Source organism: Aspergillus brunneoviolaceus (assembly GCF_003184695.1).
Source record: "Aspergillus brunneoviolaceus CBS 621.78 unplaced genomic scaffold BO95scaffold_25, whole genome shotgun sequence".
In the NCBI taxonomy this organism is placed as follows: Eukaryota; Fungi; Ascomycota; class Eurotiomycetes; order Eurotiales; family Aspergillaceae; genus Aspergillus; species Aspergillus brunneoviolaceus.
This window is the reverse complement of record NW_020290755.1, coordinates 370,258-390,557: the sequence shown is the minus strand read 5'-3', so window position 1 is coordinate 390,557 and position 20,300 is coordinate 370,258. Positions and strand designations below refer to the sequence as shown.

At 53.0% G+C, this 20,300-nt stretch overlaps 5 protein-coding genes across 5 annotated transcripts; 2 read left to right on the top strand and 3 right to left on the bottom strand.

Annotated features, from left to right (window-relative positions):
• Window positions 1-3,357: 3,357 nt before the first annotated feature.
• BO95DRAFT_472802 (anticodon-binding domain-containing protein) lies at window positions 3,358-5,256 on the bottom strand. Its single transcript, XM_025589681.1, has 5 exons — window positions 5,032-5,256; window positions 4,663-4,944; window positions 4,036-4,528; window positions 3,921-3,972; window positions 3,358-3,854 (listed from the first exon to the last, which is right to left on the bottom strand). Exons 2-5 carry the CDS (start codon window positions 4,794-4,796, stop codon window positions 3,820-3,822), a joined length of 714 nt encoding a protein of 237 aa, XP_025443424.1. The 5' UTR covers window positions 4,797-4,944; window positions 5,032-5,256; the 3' UTR covers window positions 3,358-3,819.
• A 325-nt stretch (window positions 5,257-5,581) lies between these two features.
• Window positions 5,582-8,059, bottom strand: BO95DRAFT_472801 (NADP(+)-dependent, decarboxylating phosphogluconate dehydrogenase). Its single transcript, XM_025589680.1, has 5 exons — window positions 7,764-8,059; window positions 7,236-7,423; window positions 6,724-7,175; window positions 6,221-6,649; window positions 5,582-6,164 (listed from the first exon to the last, which is right to left on the bottom strand). Exons 1-5 carry the CDS (start codon window positions 7,778-7,780, stop codon window positions 5,724-5,726), a joined length of 1,527 nt encoding a protein of 508 aa, XP_025443423.1. The 5' UTR covers window positions 7,781-8,059; the 3' UTR covers window positions 5,582-5,723.
• Window positions 8,060-9,703: 1,644 nt separating this feature from the next.
• BO95DRAFT_441842 (RNP domain protein) lies at window positions 9,704-11,543 on the top strand. The gene has a single exon (XM_025586279.1). It carries the CDS (start codon window positions 10,066-10,068, stop codon window positions 11,224-11,226), a length of 1,161 nt encoding a protein of 386 aa, XP_025443422.1. The 5' UTR covers window positions 9,704-10,065; the 3' UTR covers window positions 11,227-11,543.
• Window positions 11,544-12,693: 1,150 nt separating this feature from the next.
• Window positions 12,694-15,079, bottom strand: BO95DRAFT_411462 (DNA-(apurinic or apyrimidinic site) lyase APN1). The gene is made up of 5 exons (XM_025584210.1): window positions 14,328-15,079; window positions 14,227-14,263; window positions 14,055-14,174; window positions 13,867-14,001; window positions 12,694-13,793 (listed from the first exon to the last, which is right to left on the bottom strand). The coding sequence occupies exons 1-5, from the start codon at window positions 14,836-14,838 to the stop codon at window positions 12,881-12,883; spliced, it is 1,716 nt and encodes a 571-aa protein (XP_025443421.1). The 5' UTR covers window positions 14,839-15,079; the 3' UTR covers window positions 12,694-12,880.
• A 241-nt stretch (window positions 15,080-15,320) lies between these two features.
• On the top strand, window positions 15,321-19,627 carry BO95DRAFT_441838 (putative checkpoint protein kinase (SldA)). The gene is made up of 3 exons (XM_025586278.1): window positions 15,321-16,455; window positions 16,555-16,999; window positions 17,061-19,627. Exons 1-3 carry the CDS (start codon window positions 15,466-15,468, stop codon window positions 19,340-19,342), a joined length of 3,717 nt encoding a protein of 1,238 aa, XP_025443420.1. The 5' UTR covers window positions 15,321-15,465; the 3' UTR covers window positions 19,343-19,627.
• The last annotated feature ends 673 nt before the right edge of the window (window positions 19,628-20,300 follow it).

Genomic DNA, 20,300 nt, shown 5'->3' with positions numbered 1-20,300 from the left:
GGGGGACAAGATTGTTATGGTTTGGAAGGAATTCAGGGTCGTGCTACTAAGTTACTACCTTGACTACAAGTATGAGTACAACAGGTCTACTCTGATAAAGAGAGGCGAGGTGATGCGATGCGATCGATAGCTTGCTTGATTGACTGATCGAAGGGATTGAATGAGGGCGGCTGATTGAGGGAGTGACTTGATTGTCCTCCCTCCCTCCCTCCCTCCCTTCTTTCCTTTCTTTCCATCCCCTGAGCTCAATAGTTAGTAGTAGGTAAGTAGGTAACTTAGCCACCAGAACGTCATTAATCCCCAGACCATCCAGCAACCCAACCCAAAAAGAATACGAGCACGACCAAAGTTAATAATCATGATGACAACAATCCACCACCCCTTCAACCACTAGACTGGTTCCACAACACCTGACTTGTCTCAAATTACAGGCCACTTTCAGGGAATTGGAAATCACACAACCGATAGGAAGGAGAAGCGGAGCAAGAAGAAGAAATAGAAGAAGAAGGAGCAGAACAAACAGAAAGACTTCAGCTCTCTGGATTGAAGACGGAGTGCCTGACCCTCAAACATCCGTGCCGAATGGGATCATGGATGACTCTGCCTTTGCCAACCGACAAACCGACTGACTGACTGGAGGATAAACTAAAGGACGGGCTGCTGCTCAGGGTTCAAATCTCTTCGCTTCAAACGATCATTATTTCCTTTCCTTCTTCCCTTTTTCCCTACATTAGTGTCTGTGGATCACAAGAATTGTCTCCTCCCTCCCTCCACTTTTGCTGTGCCACTTGGCCCCCCCCTGTCTGCCTTAGACTAGTTGCTGGGCATGAGCCATCAGGGCAAGTCGCAGGTCATTCGATTCTTTCCCAAGGCTGGAAGAGCGGGGAACAAACCGACAAGCCACTCACAACTACTGGGTACTGGACCTCAGTGATTGCTCCGACGCTCCGAGATTAAATTTTGCATCTTTGGGCTTTACCCTTCCGGACGATCCGGGGGAAGGAGAGGAGCGACAGAAAAGCCCAGGGGCATTTAGTTGACCCAAATGCTGGTCAATTGGTGGTGATGGTCGTGGTCGGTACCTTGAGAATTCAAGGTTCGTGAGGGGGAAGCTAACTCAGTTAACTTGAGGGTCTCTTCATGACTATAATCATTGTCGGACTTCATGCATCAAGAGTAAGAGTCAGCTAATCATGACCTTATAATTGACCATCGTACTCTGTAGTGTATGCATCCATCAATCAGGCAGCAATCGCCTATCTGGCAGGCTATTCCACCCGGCATCCGTGCCTGGGGGTGCAGTTTTACTGTTACTTCGAGAGATTCACATCCACATCTCACTCTCTCACACACACACACCGACTTGACTTGACTGACTGCTTGGCATCTGAACCAGCAATTATTGAGAAATCGGCCAGCGTCGGCGGGACCAACTTTGACCACGCGCCTTTCATGGATGGTCATTGGGTGGTCGGACGATGGCTGACTGTATGGAAAATGAGGAGGGATTCGGATTGACCCGACAATCAGAATTTCTCTCTTCAGACTTTACCTTCGGAGAGGGAACAGAGTTCAGGCACAGATGGACTGAGGCTTGAAAAACTATACCCACTGCATCTATCTATCCACCCATGACTACCGGTAGTACTGAGTAGCTATGATGTGATACGAGAATCACTGATCTTCTGGAACCATACACCCACAGTGATCAGATATGATGAACAGATGAACGAATCCCATCCTCGGGCTGAGATCATAGTTCCCCCTCAGTCCCCTCAAACACAACAAACCAACCGAGGCTAGATCGCTCTTCTCGAATTTCTTATCTTTCTTTCTCTCTCTCTCTCTCTCTCTCTCTCTTTCACTCTCTACACTTCCAGTACAGCACTGTCACAGTACAACTCGAGTCACTCTCTCGCCACACCCCATAGGGCTAAAGGCTAAAAGATGACCATATCGTCATAATGACAAGAAGACAAAGCGGGAAACCATTTCGACACTAACGAACCATAAACAGTAGCTTATTGCCCCCCCCCCCCTTCCCCTCTCCCCTCTCCCTGGTCAATGATTAATGAGGAGAATTAACCAACGGATGCGGAGAGAATCCTCGTATCTGCCCATCACCCAAACCCCAGGTAAGTTAGTTACTGTAAGATGAAGTGAGTCGGTCACCTGCCATGCCCATCCATTATGCATATCCTCGAATAAGTTGAGCATCCATCCAGTATAACACTACAGTGTACTATACAGAGATAGATAGCCTCGTCCATGTGGCCTAGCCCGCGTTGAGGGGGCCATAGGGACATCAGAGTCACTAGGTAGCTAGCTAGCTAGCTCGTCCTACCAATAAGTTACTCCTTATTGACGACTTAAGGATAATCGATCACCTTCTGCGCAGGGTCCGACAAGTGATAGTCAGTCAGTCAGTCAGTCAATCATCTCCGTCCCTTCCCCCCCTCCCTCCCCGCACGGCACACCACAACGCTCAGGCATCTCAACAACCCTTACCGACCTGACTACCTACATAGATACTCATATCCTCAACCTCTCACTTTTCTATCCCCCAGTACTCTGTAAGGTAGATGTACTCCGTAGGTCCACCAGCTATCGCTTTGCATGAATAGTCCCATGCACAATCCAAAAAAAAGAAAGCCATCCTACAATAAAGTATTCGACACGTCCGATCCAATCCGTACATCAATACCTAATCGAGCCAAGGCGATCAAGAAGAAATAACCCGACACACACCCTACCGCATTTTACCCCAGGAACCCGGGGACCTAAAGTACTGGTAGTTCGGTTCAACGATTAATTCGCGAGGCACAGGCACAGTCCTACAAGAAGGCGTGATCGGAGGCTGGTGTTCGTGTTACTGATACTACTATGCCCGGGTGCCTTCAGAACGTAAATGTGGGCCAGTGGCAACTTACCGCTTCCTCTATAGGCATGATCTGAAGCTCTTCCACGAATGCCAATCATGGGTTGTGATAAAACCGGCAGATCTCACATTATCTAATCCAGTTCCACTTTTACGTTCTCAAGGCACCTTACCGAGTACATACTACGATGGGAGGGAGGGGGTGGTAGCGTGCTCTCCTGCAGATCATCGGAGCCGCTCACATGGTCAGTTGCGCTTGAAGGGTTCGTGACAGGGCGCACACACACTGGACGATCCGGAGGATTGTAACCATGCGATGATGGGCGGAAGTCGCTTGTGCTGCACGTGGGACATACGGCGCTTGAGAAACTGAAGGTGGATGAACGGAGAAAAGTATCCCGGGGAGTATCTCATTGTCTACAACACATGCCACGTTCAGGTAAAAGGGGACAGATGTTAGGCTACTTATCAAGCTACAGGGCATCGAGAAAGACATAGCATTGTTGCCCTCCTATCAGAGTACCCGGTACTATATCTTCAGACACACATACATTAGCTGGGGGGCAGACCGTCATTCCCACTCGCCCTCCCCAAAGTGTATAGCCGGCAGATCTGCAAGACGTGAATGCAGTCAATCCTACCCACCACACCCCAATGCATCCAGAGAATTCTTTATACCCAGCTCACCAAGATGTTATCAGTCCGTCATCCCCAGCCCACGTGGTTTTTCTTGCGACTCTTCTAAAGCCCGAGACCCACACTCCCCATGTATAGTTCAACTTCAAGGGGTCGATCACTCTCTTCCCCAATGCTCTTCTCATCCCGCTGATCCATGCGGACGGGGCATCTAATCCACTTGAAACTCGCTTTGATGACAGTGCCATATAAAACAAAACTAGCCGTCGAAGAGGTAATCAACTCCGCGATAGAACGGGAACGGTTCAACCGCCCTTTCTCTGTCCAGCAGCGCCAGGCCCTGCAGTCGATGTGTTAGATGAATGCTGAGATCTCTGGCGGCCAAGACGGGGGAGGTGACCCATACCGATGGTGGCGCTGGCATTGCGCAATTCGATCTTCTTGCGTTCCATTTCGAGCTGTACGATTCATGTCAGACCACCACTGTTTGCGCAAGATCCACGAATGGCTAAATGACTCACCACCTTGCGTACTCGGGCAAGGGCAGCCGTGTCACCAGCCACCAGAGGCCGACAGTCGTCCACGCGGTATGGAGCCGCAATGGAAACTGCATCCGCCACAATGATCTTGGCCCCATCCCATCTCGCCGGCATGGTCCGACTGAAGGCGTCGAAGATGTCCTGCGCCTCCCGAGTCACGCCCTTGCCACGACGAGCCTCGCCTTCGTGCGCTTTAGCGATAGCATTGGCCTCCCGGTTCTTCAAGGAACGTATGTCGAGAGCGTGGAGGGGTGGTACTGCGTCAGCGAAGGACGGTCCGTCGGAGGCGGTGGCAGACGGGGCGAGGGAGAGGATCTGGACGGATTGTATACGCGAAATCGGGATGATCCGGTAGTCGCCGGTCTGGGACTGCTTTCCATCGGCGGTGTCAATGGCGACTAGATTCGTGATAGGGTCAGCAGTAAAGAGGGTACCCTCAATCGTCGACGCGACCGGGGCTGTGCTGATGCGGACACTAGGAGATGATGATGGTATCAGCATACGGACGAATAGCACTTAGCCAGCAGCAGGCATCGGAAGCCGCTCATGGGCAACCAAATGCACATCAACACCAGGCTATACAAGCCCGAGAAGAACAGGGAGCTTTACCGTGCGCCAATGGCGCCGCTCAATGCCACTTCCAAAGGGACCATGGCGCCTGTCGCTCCCTGGCTTGTGGCTCCTGCGGTCGGTCCTTGCGCAGATGCTCTCGCTCCCACACTTGGACGTTTGTTGTCTGCCATAAGCCTGCCTCTGCTAAAGATGGAGGGTTCGAATGAGACTGTCCCACCAGCGACAGCACCAAGTCCAGCAAGGGTCCACTATCGGGGACTATGTCGACCGAGGCGAGATTGAGGTAGAACCTAATCAAGAGGAGAGGAACGGAGACACCTGTTAGAAGGACAAACTAGGTCAGCCCGGCAATCAGACTATTGTTAGGCAATGCTGGGAAATGCTGAAACCACGGTCGTTACTAACAATGACGATGGAACTTGGGCGCGGAACAGGCTGAAGTGGGACGGTGCGGGAACCGCAGTTGAAACAAAGTCGGACAAAAGAACGACAAGACAAGGAAATGCTAAGACGGCAATGTCCATACAAAATGATACCCACCCGACTTCAACCGATTGGAATGAGAGGAAGAGGGAGTTGAGCGCCTAGAACGCCGCACATGTAGGGGATTGAAATAAGATACTGAGGAAGGTTCCAGGAAGATGGAAGATGCAGAAAGAGGTCGGAGAGCGGCGACGTTTGGCCGACCCAATCGGGATTAGCTCAGGGCGGAGCAAGACTTCCGTTGCAGCACCAATGGATGTATGAGTTCTCATGCCATCATGACTACACTATTTACGAGTGTTTAGTAGAAGCCCACATTGTGCTTGCTTGCATGATTCAAAGCAAAAGCTACTTGTTTCACAGTCACACCACAACTGTAAAAGAAAAGAAAAGGGATCATTTCATTCCATACGTTTTTAAACGTAACAGTAAGCATCTAGATACATAGTACTATGAAGCAGAATTAGGTATACTTCCTGTTCGGCTTCTTGTTTTCATCATGTCATTCCTTCACTCAGGAAGCGCATAACGCGGACTCCCTGAGCTCAGTCCAACTGTCCCCTGCTAGACCCGTGCGAGGCTTCACGTCCAGCGTATTACATCGCGTGTTTGATTTAAACAATGTAGGTCGACGCAGAGACGTTGCCACCACGGCCGGTCCAGTTGACGTGGATGTCCTTACCCTCGGGGTAGGTCTCGCTGGCGTGCTCGGGCTTGATGCGGAAAGTGTGGGCACCGAAGTAATCACGCTGAGCCTGCAGCAGGTTGGCGGGGAGGTCCCGGGTGCGGTAGCCGTCGAAGAAGCTGAGGGCAGTGCTGAAAGCAGGAGTGGGGATACCCCAGAGAGCACCCTTGCTAACGACGTTTCTCCAGCCCTGCTGGGCGTTGTGGATGGCCTTGTTGAAGAAGTCGTCGAAGAGCAGGTTCTCAAGGTCGGGGTTGTTGCGGTAAGCGTTGGTGATGTCCTTAAGGAAGACGGAACGGATGATGCAGCCACCACGCCACATGAGGGCAATGGAGGGCTTGTTCAACTTCCAGCCGTACTCACGAGCAGCCTATTTAGGTTCACGTCAGAAACTGCATATCGGACTGGATGCGGGAAGAGTCTTACCTCCTGGATGAGCATGAAGCCCTGGGCGTAGGAGATGATCTTGGAAGCATACAGGGCCTGCTCGAGGTCCTTGATGAAAGCCTGCTTGTCACCATCGAACTCGGGGGTAGGGCCCTGGAGGAGGCCGCTGGCACGGATACGCTCGTCCTTGATAGCAGACAAGCAACGAGAGAAGACGGCCTCACCGATCAGGGTGACGGGCATGCCAAGGTCAAGAGCGTTGACGGCAGTCCACTTGCCGGTGCCCTTCTGACCAGCCTTGTCAAGGATCTTCTCGACGAGGGGAGTTCCATCCTCATCGTTGTAGTAGAGAATGTCACGGGTGATCTCAATCAGGAAGGAGTCCAAGACGCCCTTGTTCCACTCGGCGAAAACATCGGCAATCTCCTTGCCCTTAAGACCAAGACCGCGCTTGAGGATATCGTAAGCCTTGCGATAAATAGTATAATTAGCATCTGTACGTGACATTCCGATCCTTGATTCCTGCAGGCTGAATGACTTACCTCGCAAATGAGCTGCATGTCACCATACTCAATACCGTTGTGGACCATCTTGACGAAGTGACCAGCGCCCTCGTCACCGACCCAGTCGCAGCAGGCCTCACCGTCGCTCTTGGCGGCGATGCTCTGGAAGACATCCTTGATGTAGGGCCAAGCCTCCTCGTTACCACCGGGCATCAGGGAGGGACCGTAACGGGCACCCTCCTCACCACCGGAGACACCGCTGCCGACGAAGCGGATGCCCTTCTCGGCCAGGTACTTGGTGCGGCGGTTGCTGTCGGGGAAGTGGGAGTTACCACCATCGATGATGATATCACCCTCCTCAAGGTGGGGCAGAAGAGACTCAATGAACTGGTCAACGGGCTTTCCGGCCATAACCAGGAGCATGATACGACGGGGACGCTTGAGCTTGGCGCAGAACTCCTCGACGGAATGGGCACCAACGATGGGCTTGCCTGTTTGTACGCCATGATGAGTTGATTTTGCTTGGAATATGATGCCGATATGAAACTTACCCTTAGCCTCGTTCTCCAAGAAGCGGTCAACCTTGGAGGTGGTACGGTTGTAGGCGCAGACGGTGAAGCCGTGGTCAGCAGCGTTAAGGATCAGGTTCTGACCCATAACGGCCAGACCGATGAGACCGAAATCAGCACTAGGCAAAGAACGCGCCGGAGCGCCGACATTGATGCCGGCGAGGCGGGCGCTGAAGTCAGTCGCCAGGTTCTATGTCAATAGGTGGGTAGATAGAAAAGAAAATGACGAACGAGGGGATTGATCCCGTTGTTTGAGAACTTCGGGATCAATGCGACCCTCTGGACCTGCGGCCTCCTCATCGTGATAATTCACAGACGAAGGGCAATTCGAGTTCATGACAATGACCCGAAAGTCATCTCGAGGCTAGTGTACGCTCCAAGATGGTAGCCGCATGGTGAAAGAGGATCGACCAATGCATGCATGAAGGAATGCAATGCATGGATGATGGTAATGATGATGATGATGATGATGATGAAGCATCAAGACAGAGGAGTGGTAGAGTTACTTACACAGCTTGGTCGGCCATGATGAAATTGTGGGGGGTGGGAGGGGAGGAGAAAATTAGGTATGGTTTTTTTTGGAGAAGAGAAGCAAAAGAGATGAGGTAGTTAAGAAGAGAGTGGGAGTGACGGAGGATATATGAGGAGAGAAGGAAGAGGGACCAAGAAGGGGAAGATGGGAACGGGGCAAGCGAGGGACCGTAAGAAGGAAAGCATTGGAAGATGTCAGAGCAGGATTCACGCAATGTGGACGGGGCTTACGGAGCAGCTCTTCCGTCATGGGTGGGACGGGAGGTTGAGTTGGGTTGAGCGGGGCAATAATCGATTATGGATAGACTAGAAGGGGAGGAAGCAAAGAGGGGAGGAGAACACCACTAGGCAGAGGGAGGGAGCAGAGTCCTCCGGTGAGACCGGCCAGCTCCTTTTGGTAATTTGGTAACTACCTACAGATCAGATATATGAATTGATCATGATAAAAGAGTAACAGAAATTAGACTACATTGCAATTGCTCAGTATTGAATTGGACTCTATTCAAATGGCTCTACGTATCCAATCATTTAATCAGTGTGAGATGGCAGTATTCATAGATACCATAGTTTCCATGGTGGCAGCTGTTGTGATAATGATGATGCTCTCTCTCTCTCTTTCTCTCCCTGCTCTGATGGCGGGGCAATGGAGGGGCACAGCAACCGGCAGCGGCACTGCAGAAAATCCGCTAGAATCCGGCCTACATCGGCCCTGAAAAAGGAATTTGTCCCAGAGTAGCGCTTTCGGTGAAGCTCGTTCGGGAACGGATAAATTGGGACCGCCTTCCAAGTCAATTCCCACTCTTTCTGCCCCCCACTCTCATCGGTTCACCCATATGCTCAAGTAAGAAGTATGTGTGTGAGTGTACGGAGTACTCATTCATGATCCATACGAGACCCGACAACCACTTAACCACTCAATCTCCCTTCATCATATTCATTCTCCCAAGAGGTGAGACCGGGATGATTGGCCATCGTCATCAATGGTAACGAACCTACTCCGTAGCTTGCCGCCAAATAGACCGGATTATCAGAGCGGATAATCCATCCCTCCCTCTAGGCTTGAAGCCGATCAGAACAATTCCCGCCGGAGAAATCTACTCCATTTCCGGGGACTCTGATCATCCCGCATCTGCTAATTAGTCTAAAGCTCAACGAAGCCGATGGGGGTTCTTTTCTCCGTGCTAGTCAATTCAGTATGGTCTGCACTTGGAGTCTTTGCTCAAAGATAGTAACTTGAGTAGTCTGTGGTCGGCAACTGCATTTCCCAGTCAGGTTTAGGGTGGGGGTCAAGTTGCATCACATGGGTTCAATCACTCGAATCAATCATAATCGGTTGGGGGTTCAGGACCACCACCACGCAGTGTGGCTAGCCTGCGCTGAGTAAGAAGATCGGGGCCAGCCAAATCATTGACTCGACTCGCCCGCGGGGGTTCCTGAATTTCGATATCATGCAGCTCGCAAGGACGGAGTATGCGTGTAGTAGCATTCACCTCACTACCAGGCAATAAGCAGGTTGTTACTTCAAGGCACTAAGGCGGTAGCAGGTTGTCCCTCGTATAGCTCATCCTCGTATAGACCGGACTGACTTGGTTTCCAAAGAGGAAACTCCCCGCTGATACGTTAGGTCGCTACGTATTCGAGTCATTCGTTGTCAAGCCTACATACCAGTGTCGAAGAGCGCTTACTCTCTCGATGGAGGAGGCTAGGCTAGCTTGGACCAGAACAATCAGATTCAAGGATTCAGCAACGATGCGTTCGCTATCTGCATGCATCGGTAGCAGGTCACGTGTAGCCGCAGCCTCTGCGGCAGCAGGGTGCAATGGTCTGTTTGCACTTTACGGCAGGCTTTTGCAGTCGCCAGCGCACTTTTTCTCTTGCCGGCTGTGTCTGTTGCTTCAGGCATGTAGAACCATCTGCCAGCCCATCCACTCACACTATCCTCACTGACAAAACCAGATTTCCATACCATTCTCCTCTTCCTGATCACCGTCTCGCGATCCCAATCAATACTGCAACCCCCAAGCAAGCTCTATTAGCGTCTATCATCAACTATATACCCAATCTTCCAGGCTGTGTGGTCTGGCTTGAGATACGGCATACGGCCTTTCACCTTCCAGTCACACATCTTCCGCACCGGGATTCGGGACCTTTTTCAGGCGTGACGTCTGGCGTATTGACTGCGACGTCAGTCAGGCCCTGAAGGTACGTGTCTGTTGCTAGTTGCTGAACAGCGCATCACACTATCCACCGTTTCTCCCTTGTACCGAATTCTCCGTTCATCATGTCCTTTCCGCCACCTCCAGGTCTTAGGCAAGCACCTTCGTCGCTCCCTGCGCGTCCGCCACCACCAGCGAGCACTGCTTCGCCTGCCACCTACCAACAACCCGCATACTCGGCTGCGCCCTCGTATGCGCCGCCCGGTGCAAGCAGCGGGTATGGTAGTCACGGGCCGTCGCGACCGGGCTACGGCGCCGCCACTGCCTTCGCACCGCGCTCAGTAGCCTCAACTCAACCCTACCGTACCAGCAGTCCTGTGGTGTCCGCTCCACCTACCTCAACCAGCGGCTATGCAACACCAACCACGACCGGCTACGGTAATTACTACCCACCACAACAACAACAAGCACAAGCATCGTACCAGAGCGCCCCGACCTACTACGGCGCCCCGGCCCAGTACAATGACGGCACCTCGTATGGCCCGTCTGTGCCACGGATCCAGAACCCCTTCCAGCCCGCCGCCGGAAGGGGCTACGGTGGCCGCAATGACTCCGGCATGGATCCGGAGACGGAAGCGCAGATTGCGCAATGGCAGAGCGCCTACGCGAATAAAGAGGAACTCCCGGCCCCCGGCAAGGTCCCTGGACGCCGAGATGCCAACCAGGGAATCGGGGCTGGGCCTGCATCCGGCGCGAACACGCCATCCGGCGCCGCCACCGGTGCCAACACGCCGGCGCCGATCGTGGGGGTGTCCGAGCCCGCGCCAAAGACAGTTGTCCGCTCCGGTGGTGGACAGAACTGGACCGACTCGACACTCTTGGAGTGGGATCCGGCGCACTTCCGTCTGTTCGTGGGAAACTTGGCGGGCGAGGTTACGGACGATTCCCTGCTGAAGGCGTTCGCCAAGTACACGTCGGTGCAGAAGGCGCGGGTGATCCGCGACAAGCGCACGCAGAAGAGCAAGGGCTACGGGTTTGTCAGCTTCAGCGACGGCGACGACTATTTCAAGGCGGCGCGAGAAATGCAAGGCAAGTACATCGGCTCGCATCCGGTTCTGCTCCGGCGGGCCACCACCGAGGTCCGGCCCGTGTCCAACAACAAGAATGGGAAGAAGCACGGGGGTGGAGGCGGCTCGGGTGGGGGCAGTGCTGGTGGGGGCAAGGTCAAGCATGATGGAGTCAAGAAGCATGGAAAGACCAAGGGCGGACTGAAGATTCTCGGATGATCGATGGGGTTGATTGTACTTTGTACGCAGGCTCTCGATCAAGTAGGCAATCCGATGACGACTTCTGCTACGACTGGGGTACATGATAGAAACCTGAAGCATCCTGTGATTATCGGGTAGTTCAATTTGTACGCAATATACCCTTATCCTCCCACTCGATACGTCAACACACATGCTCAAAACATACTCGGTAATATATAAAAAATCCCCCAAACCAGAACACCTAGGGTCGAAACCAGTCCACCCTTCCTAAGCCCTCGAAAGAAACCCAAGCAAAATCCATGGAAAACCGAGTAACAATCCCTCTCTCTTATAGACGGACACCTTCCACCTCCTCAAGCCCCTCAAGCCTTCCAGCTAATCCCTCCCCCGTCGTAGAGTCAACCATAATCCCATCATCCATTGCATCATATCATAAGTCATAACCACATTCAAAACAACACAAATAACCAAGCCCCAATCCAGCAGGTGCATAAATATACCACAGAAGATTCACGAACAACTCGACTCGACTCCAAGAAACACCTTTTCCAGCGAGCGCGCGATAACATCAACCGAGAGAAAAACCCATCAACCGAAGTTAGTGAGGAGGGGGGGGGGGGGGGGTGGGTGGAAGAATCACCCACCCCCGCCTTCCTCCCCGCTCTCCTCATCGATAGGCCGTTTCGGGTGCGTAACGCGGTTCCTCATCGTGTGGATGCCGTAGCCCGCGATGGCGAGGATGATGAACAGGACGATGATGATCACCGCGATGGCGATGTTTTCTTGCATTATTGCCCGTTGTTGGTGGAGTTGTGGTTGGGTTTGGTGGTTGTTGGTGGTTGGATGGTGAGCTCTGGGGAGCTGAGGTTCCAAGTTGTTGTGGATGGGGTGGTTAATTGGGGTTGCGGTTGCAATGTCTCATGGGATCGGTGGACGTAGATCCGATGTGTAGGTAGGTAGGTAGGTAGGTGTTTCTCGATCTGTGCGCACGATCTGTGGAGGACGGATCTAGATTTTGGGTCCTCAGGAATGTATCTATGTGGATGGGGTGTCAAGTCACCCGGAAGATAACTTATATTGATGGTATGTATGTATGGGTTTGGGATTCCAAGGGAGGAGAGGAAGATGGAGAAAGTAGAATGGGGGAGGGCTGGCATGTTTGTGGGACAACTTATAAGTTAAGGTTGTCCACACACAGCAGCCAGCCAGCCTTGAGTGACCATTGAGTGAGGGAGTCAATCAGTGCCTGGACAAGTAGACTAAGTGTTCCCCAGCCATGCTGTTTTTACTTCCTGGCCTTGTTTATTGCGGGTGGCTGGGGAAATGCGGTGATGCGGTGATGCTAAGTTGCTGCGTTGCCGGCGCTAAGGCTCGAGTTGGTCAAGGTCGGTGGTTGATGCTATTTCGGGCAATCAGCTTTAGCAGTGGAAAGTTAGCTCCAAGTTGATTGTTTACTCTGGATAGGCTATAAACTTTCGTCGGGTTGTTGATCGGGGATGTTGGGCTATAATGTACGGAGTACTGTACATCTAAGTACTATATATCATACCCAGGTTGTCTGCAGTGGAAACACAATGAGGTATGAGCCCGCACAGTTTATAGGGCTGTTGTCCACTCGGACAAACTGATACTTCCATAGTACCTCATCTGAGGTCGAACAACTCATTCAAAACTAGTCCTCCGAATGAGATTGACACCCTTCATCATCATCGCTCTCCTCATCCTTCTTCGTCTTCACCGTCTTCCCTTTCTTCTTCCCCGCCCCATTCATCATCTCCATCAGCGTCTTCTGTCCCTTCTTCGCGCCCGATCCCTTGGCTGCCTTCTTCTCGTCCGCCTCCAGCTTCCGCATATACTGCTCCATCTGCTTCTCCCGCATCTCCTTCCCCTCGTCCGCCAATCTCGCTTCCAAAGCTCGGAACTCCTCTCCCTGCGGATCCATGCCGATCAAAGACTCGAGAAGCGCAATCTCCTTCGCCCAGACACTGGGATCGGCGACCAGCTTCCCCGCAGCACCGGCTGGTTTCTTCGGGGCCTTCTTCTTGCCCTTCGCCTGCCCAGCCTCCCCATCCTCCTCGCCCTCATCCTTCGTTGCAGTTTTGGCTTCTGGCCGGTCGATCGGCGTCTCCAGGATCATGGGCACCCCCTCGAATCGCTTCTCATTCATAACATTATGAAATGCACGTAGACCCAGGAATCCCGTCCCAATGTTCGCGTGCAGATCCCGTTTACTACCGCGGGGCGCTTTCGAGTCGTTAAGATGGAGGGCCCGGAGATGTTGGATGCCGATCAAGTCCTCGAATTCCTGCATAAAGGCCGCGAAGCCGGTGGGGCTGACAAGGTCGTAGCCCGCCGCGAAACTGTGACAGGTGTCGATGCAGATGCCAATTCGCGGGTGCAAGTCAGCAGGGATTTGGGCGAGCAGATCCTTGAATTCCGATAGGCAACCACCGATCGTGCTGCCGTGGCCACACATGGTTTCGAGGACCGGGATCACGGTCGTGGTGGCGCGGAGGGCGGAGGTGAGAGCGGAGGCTAGTCGGGTGATAGCACTGGCGTGTGGGGTAGAGTTGGCAGAGCCGGGACTGTTCGCACATCATCAGTGTTCGTGTTGTAGAGGTCATGTGTGCAGAGGGTACGCAGAGCTGGCTGGCTTACTGGAAGTTGTATAGTTGGATGCCCAGAGCTTCGCACCGACGGAGATCGTCGAGGAAGGAGTCGTAGGCTTGCTTGGCTTTGGCTTTGTCTTCTTGGGCCAGGTTCACAAGATAAGAGCCGTGCGGAAGGATGTGTCTGGATTTGAGGTAAGTTGGGGGCAGATGACAGATTGGCGTAGGGGTGCTCACTTTGCTGCATCATACTTGTGCTCTTTACACATGGCGCGAAATTGATCTCGATGGTCATCCTGAAGGGGTGGGTTGTCCCATTTCCTTTGCGACTTGAGGAAGAGAGCAAATGCGTTTCCTCTGACGTCTCGTTAGTCGATGGCCAACAAGAAGGAGACTCTATGGGACTAACCCTATGTGCATGCTGTTGTTCACCGAGTTGAAAACGCCTGTACCAATTATTAGTACCAGGATTACAATTCATAAGATAAACTGGAAGCCAAGTCGACGCACCTTTGGCTGCGCTGACATGCGCGCCGACAAGCATGCGCAATCCCTGGGTCCGAGCTCTCAAGGGCACCATCTCGGCTTCTTTTGTTTTCTGCTGCCTGGAGACCTTGGCCGTGTTCGATACCTTCTCCTCAGCCTCTTCCTCCTTCACTGAATTGACGTTGTCTTCTGTTGGTGCCTTCACAGTGACCCTTGTCTCAGTCTCTTCCTCCACTTCCTGCTTAACTGCGACGGCGGCGGCGGCGGAGGCGGCTGCCTTGCCTAGACGAGCTTTGTTGTTTCTCGAAGTCCCTGGACTCGCAGTTTTGACCTCACTGCCAGTTTCCAAGTTAATCGGAATCGTAGACAGTGAAGCAGCAGAAGCTCCAGCTGTCTTAACGCGCTTGGACCGACGAAGTGGGGAGGTTGGTTCGCGATCTTCGCGGATAAGCTTGCGTTTTTGGTCTTCCGGAGAGCGCGGTGGCGAGACGGCGACAGCGCTGGATGCTGCTTTGCGAGCACCGCGAGGAGGCATCGTACCTTTGTCTGTCAACAGCGAGTGGGACTCAACAATTATTGGATGATATTCGAAAATGAAGTAGTCCGATGGTTAGACGGTGGGTCGACCAGAACTGTCAAAATTGGCGGTTTGGCGATATGGAGACGCGGAGCGGAGCGGACTTTGCAGGGTCGAGGCCTTGCGTTACTCCCTTGGAGGCAGCCAGTGGTTCTGTCAACGTAATACCACCATGATGTCAAGGGGAAAAGTCTAGACCACCTCCACATAGCTACAGATGATTGATACTTCTACATCATCTCAGAACCTTGCAGGGCAGTTATCTACTCGATACACACTAGAATAGAGGGCAACCAACTGGTGGCAGCTTCAATTTTGCCCTTCTAGGACTAGCGTGCATGTGACCGGTTGTCAGGGCAACCAAATCCAGACTAGCGGCTGTTTATCGATAAACTCGATTTGCGTCAACTTCTTTCTGCTTTGGCTCCCTTGCAGCCTGAACCGTGTCGACCATCGCCCTTCATCGCCCTCCACCCACCAGCAAATCGCCGACAACAACTATAATAACGATCCAGATACCGCGGGAACGACCCTCTCAGTACACATTCGGAGTGGGCGATCCTTATCTCGCTCTCCATCGCCGCCATGGCGGCCTCAAACGACTTGATCGACTTCGATATCATCGAAAACCAGAAGGAGAACATTCAATCGCTACCAGGGGGACGATCTGCTCGAGAGCTAGCCCGGATCTTCAGTCCCCGAGAAACGACGGACAAGCTCGCCGTCCCATCGCCAAATGAGACCAAAAGCGTCAACGATGCTATCAGACAAGAATATGAGGCGGAGCTGCAAGCCATTGACGAATCTGATGACCCCCTCGATGTTTACGACCGATATGTGAAATGGACGCTCAACGCCTACCCCTCCGCCCAGGCCACACCGGAATCCGGGCTTCTTCCTCTTCTCGAACGCGCCATGAAACACTTTCTCTCCTCCGCACACTACAAAAACGACCCCCGCTACCTGCGGCTATGGCTGCAATACATCAGACTTTTCTCCGACTCACCACGGGAGACATTTGCTTTCTTGGCCCGCCATCGTATTGGTGAGAGCCTCGCGTTGTTCTACGAGGAGTTTGCGGCCTGGCTGGAGGGTGCGGGGAGATGGACACAGGCAGACGAGGTCTATCACCTCGGTATCGAGCGCGAGGCTCGGCCAGCAGAACGCCTGGCTCGCAAATACCGCGAGTTCCAGTATCGTTACGAACAACGGACGCATGACAGTGGTCCCTCGTCCCCGGCCTTGCCCGCTGTCCGCCCAGCCTTGGCGGCCAAGGTTGATCCTTTCGCGTCGGCTGCCCCCGCCTCGCCCGATGCCCAGGCCGAGCGCCCGGCCCCCGCCCGCAGCGCCGCCCCGAAGACGAAGTCCGGCAAACCGAAGATGGCGATCTTCTCCGACGCCGACGCAGCAAGCCAGCCGGCGGTCAGCGGACCGGCGCAAGGCTGGGACAGCATCGGATCACTGCAGGACCGACTCAAGGAGAATAAGGTGGAAGCGAAGCCCTGGGCGGGAGAAACCTTGAAGGCCGGAAAGAAGCCCGTGCCGAAGGAGAAGATGACGATCTTCCGGGATGAGGTATGTGCATTTCCCGATTCTCTCTGACTTCCAGATATTTACGATCGCAGGACTAATTGGTGGCATGAACCCGGGTTGGTTTACGATTAATGTATTCAGTCAAAATCCAAAATTCAAGTCAAACAAGATGTTCCAGATGTCGTGCCAGAGCACCGCGTAAGGGAAGCGATCAATCCACGTACCGGACGCCGGGAACGCGTTTTCGTCAACCTCGATGCCGTATACCCTGATTATAAGAACCCGAATCATGAAGTTAGCTTCGAGGAGCTCAGAGCGATGAGGCGGGGGTGGTTGAAGAAGGACTGGCGGGTGCCTAAAGTGCCTCTCAGAGAGATTCCCGGCAATTCCAATGCCGAAATGCCCTCCGAGAATCCCCTCGAACATGGCATAGAGAACGTACTACCGGATCATTTCAGGCAGAAACTGACCGTGAAGGACAGAGAGACTCATGCGCAGGAGCACGGTGAGGCAAATGCTGTCCAGGAAAACAAGACCAAGGCACGAAAAATGAAAATGCGCGAGGTCAAGCAAGAAACTCAGACAAGTAAGCGTGTTTCCTCGAGCCTACTGATGCTTTGACGCTCAGAGACCCTAACAACCTATAGTCAAAATGAAGTTTGATTCTCCAACTGGAGGCAGCAAAGTTCGTCGGAAAAGCACTGCTGAGCCCACCATGACAATGCACACACGGGCTGCAACAGACGAGATTTATAGTATATTCAACCAACCACTGAAGGCGGAGACCGATCAAGCGGCCGAGAGTGATTTCGATGATGATGACTACACAAGCGCCGGGGAGAGCACTGTGACGGGGCATATTTCAGCTGCATCTAGCGATTTCGGCGACGATGAGACGACGACCTTCCACAAGTCATTTGACGACGATGGGTTCGAGGATAACACACGGGCGGAAAGTGTTATCGATGGTGAATGGACACAGTTCTCTGCTTGCGACGTCCCCGACGCCCACACGTCTCATTCACTCGTTGACGAACACCCCTCCTATGACAATAGAGAGAATGAGACTTTTGATGAGAATGCTGGTATCGAGCAACCTGAGAGGCAACGATTTGTCCCAGAGATGCCCGAAGATTATGTTGCTCCCTACGGCACCTATCGGGATCCTGCGATGGTAGCTCAGAACCGCTTGCCTTTCATGACGCCGATCGTTGAGCAGACGGAGTACTCTATTTCAATGACAGCCGCGAGGGCCCAGATGTATAACGCAAAGACACCCTCCAAACCGCAGATGGGGAACCTCTTGTCAAGTCCGCTACTTGGTACCACCACCCCCCACCACGAGGACCATTTCGCCGATATCCCGGAGGATGTGACCATCTGTCCAAATGTGGACGAAGTGCGATCTAGCATGAGACTCACGCCTCTGAGTGAGAGCAGCCGACAGGAGCCGGTTATCAAGCAGCTGCAATGCAGTCCCACGAACAAAGACATTCGTAACACCATTCTTCATTCCTTGCAGCCGCCTTTGGCTTCCTACCCAGGCTATCACAACCACCCACAAATGATGACCCACTACGGCTCCGAAGTCCAGAGATTCTTTAAAGCGACTAGCAAGCGTGGGAAGAGCGGGGACGAGGCGGCGTTTGACTTGCCCATCCTCGAACTACCAGGTGCTGACCGAAGTTATATCATCCGACGAGAACTTGGTGCCGGAGCTTATGCCCCCGTCTACTTCGCCGAGAGCATTGAAGGCCTACCGTCTGACTCAGAGAGCGAATCGACAGGCAACTCGAGCAGAGATTCCCGCAGCAGAACCGTTTCAAGCTACAACGCCCCGCGCCATGGATTTGAAGCCATCAAATTGGAGGTTGGCCCACCGAGTGAATGGGAATTCTACATGATTCGCGTGGCACACGACCGCTTGAGCCGGAACCCCGAGCTCTCTCGCGCCACCGACAGTATGATCCGGGCTCATGAGCTTCATGTCTATCGGAACGAGAGTATCTTGGTGGAAGACTACCGTGGTCAGGGCACGATTTTGGACCTGGTCAATCTCATCCGCAGCGAACCAATTTCGCCAACCACCAACAGTGAGGGTGGAATGGACGAGGTGCTGGCCATGTTTTTCACCGTCGAGCTATTCCGCACCGTTGAAGCTCTGCATGCAAGTGGGATCATCCACGGCGACATCAAAGCCGACAACTGTCTCGTTCGCCTCGACGACAAGCCTGCCCTACCTCCCTCCCTGATCGACCTGGACAACGACTACGCCGACCCGCGCGAGGTGCACTATTCCCCGCGGGGTCACCACGGCTGGTGCAACAAGGGCCTCTCGCTGATCGACTTCGGCCGCGGCATCGACATGCACGCCTTCTACCCGGTCGTCCAATTCCTCGCCGACTGGGAGATCAAGAGCCACGAGTGCAACGAGATCCGCGAATCGCGGCCCTGGACCCACCAGATCGACCTCTACGGCCTGGCCGGCACCATCCACGTCATGCTGTTCGGCAAGTACATCGAGTCGATGCCCGTCCGCCGCAGCGAGGGTTTTTCGGCGGGTGGTACTGACTCGGACCGGCCCGATTCGGCCACCACCCGCACCTACCGCATCCGCGAATCCCTGAAGAGATACTGGGAGCGCGACATCTGGACCGACGTCTTCGACCTCCTGCTCAACCCCGGCGCCGAGCGCTGGGCCCAGGTCGAGCGCGCCAACCGGAACCCCGCCGCTGCCGCCGGCGTCGCGGAAGACCTGACCGGTCCTGGCCCTGCACCGATCCTCCCCGTGACCCACTCAATGAAACTGGTGCGGGAGCGCATGGAGGCCTGGCTGCTGGGCAACGCCGAGAAGAAGGGCCTCGGCTTGCAGCTCCGCAAGCTGGAGGCGATCTTCGCTGAGCGCAAGAAGAGATTGGAGAAGGTCTAGTGTCTACCTTTCTGCGGTTCTGCTCTATTCTTTCTTTGGTTGTGGATGTCGCATGATCTGAACACATACCTCACTCACCTTTTAGTTTATACCCCCCCTTTTTCAATGCTTTTGGAATTCGCAGCGTTGGCGTTCTGCGGTGGGATTGTGTTTTCTCGGTTCGATTGCCTTTTTCTATTCTGGTACTACTAAGGTTTTGTTCCTTGTCTGTGGGATAGTGCTACACATCTCAATAATTCTTACAAATGTTACCATCCTCAGCAGTATTCTACGTATTCGAACCCCCCAGTTTATTTGAATCAATGAATTGAGAAAAGTAGAATAGTTATGCGTATCCTTCGCAGGAAAAACAGCCATAACTCAATCTGAAATGCAGATAATCTCTAGAGATAGATAGAAAAGAAAAAGGGTGGACATTTCAAAAGAACCAGACAGACAGTCTTCAGCTTAAGACTCGAAAAGAGAAACAAGACGAAGAAGGAGACTGAGACTTTCACTGTCGCACACATGAGATAGAAAAGAGATAGAGCCGGAAAAAAAAACGCTAGAACAACAGATAATGGAGGCCATCTTCGCTTGCTTTGCTTTCCATGTACTGTTATGTGTAAAGACACAAATCATCCCAAGCAGGAAGAGTCAAATTTGATGCAGCATTGATCGTTTCATCTATCGCAACACAAAATAATCATTTCAGTCAATAGCGCGTCTCTCCGTTCCAATCGTCGTCGTGCATTTCCTGTGAATACACGCGGTTTCGTTGTCGTGGCAAAAAAGAAGTAGATAGATCAGATCGCACAGGAAGTCGATGGTCGGTGAGTGAATTGGTGGGGTTGGTGGTGATGAGATGATATTGGAAAATGATATGGAAAAAAAGTAGGAAATGGTCAAAGAATGAATCGCAAGGGAGCTGTTAGCTGATCGTAGCTGGTAAGCTGCCCTATTTGGCAGTTGGAATTGG

Coding starts and splice junctions, on each gene's coding strand:
- BO95DRAFT_472802 (XM_025589681.1), bottom strand. CDS start 4,796: ATGGCAGACAACAAACGTCCAAGTGTGGGAGCGAGAGCATCTGCGCAA. Junction 3,973..4,035: donor TTGCCCGAGTACGCAAGGTG/GTGAGTCATTTA, acceptor TGAATCGTACAG/CTCGAAATGGAACGCAAGAA. Junction 3,855..3,920: donor CAATGCCAGCGCCACCATCG/GTATGGGTCACC, acceptor CATCGACTGCAG/GGCCTGGCGCTGCTGGACAG.
- BO95DRAFT_472801 (XM_025589680.1), bottom strand. Junction 6,650..6,723: donor ACATGCAGCTCATTTGCGAG/GTAAGTCATTCA, acceptor ATTTATCGCAAG/GCTTACGATATCCTCAAGCG. Junction 6,165..6,220: donor GCTTCATGCTCATCCAGGAG/GTAAGACTCTTC, acceptor GAACCTAAATAG/GCTGCTCGTGAGTACGGCTG.
- BO95DRAFT_441842 (XM_025586279.1), top strand. CDS start 10,066: ATGTCCTTTCCGCCACCTCCAGGTCTTAGGCAAGCACCTTCGTCGCTC.
- BO95DRAFT_411462 (XM_025584210.1), bottom strand. CDS start 14,838: ATGCCTCCTCGCGGTGCTCGCAAAGCAGCATCCAGCGCTGTCGCCGTC. Junction 14,175..14,226: donor AACAACAGCATGCACATAGG/GTTAGTCCCATA, acceptor ACGAGACGTCAG/AGGAAACGCATTTGCTCTCT. Junction 13,794..13,866: donor ATCCAACTATACAACTTCCA/GTAAGCCAGCCA, acceptor ATGTGCGAACAG/TCCCGGCTCTGCCAACTCTA.
- BO95DRAFT_441838 (XM_025586278.1), top strand. CDS start 15,466: ATGGCGGCCTCAAACGACTTGATCGACTTCGATATCATCGAAAACCAG. Junction 16,456..16,554: donor TGACGATCTTCCGGGATGAG/GTATGTGCATTT, acceptor TAATGTATTCAG/TCAAAATCCAAAATTCAAGT. Junction 17,000..17,060: donor CAAGCAAGAAACTCAGACAA/GTAAGCGTGTTT, acceptor AACAACCTATAG/TCAAAATGAAGTTTGATTCT.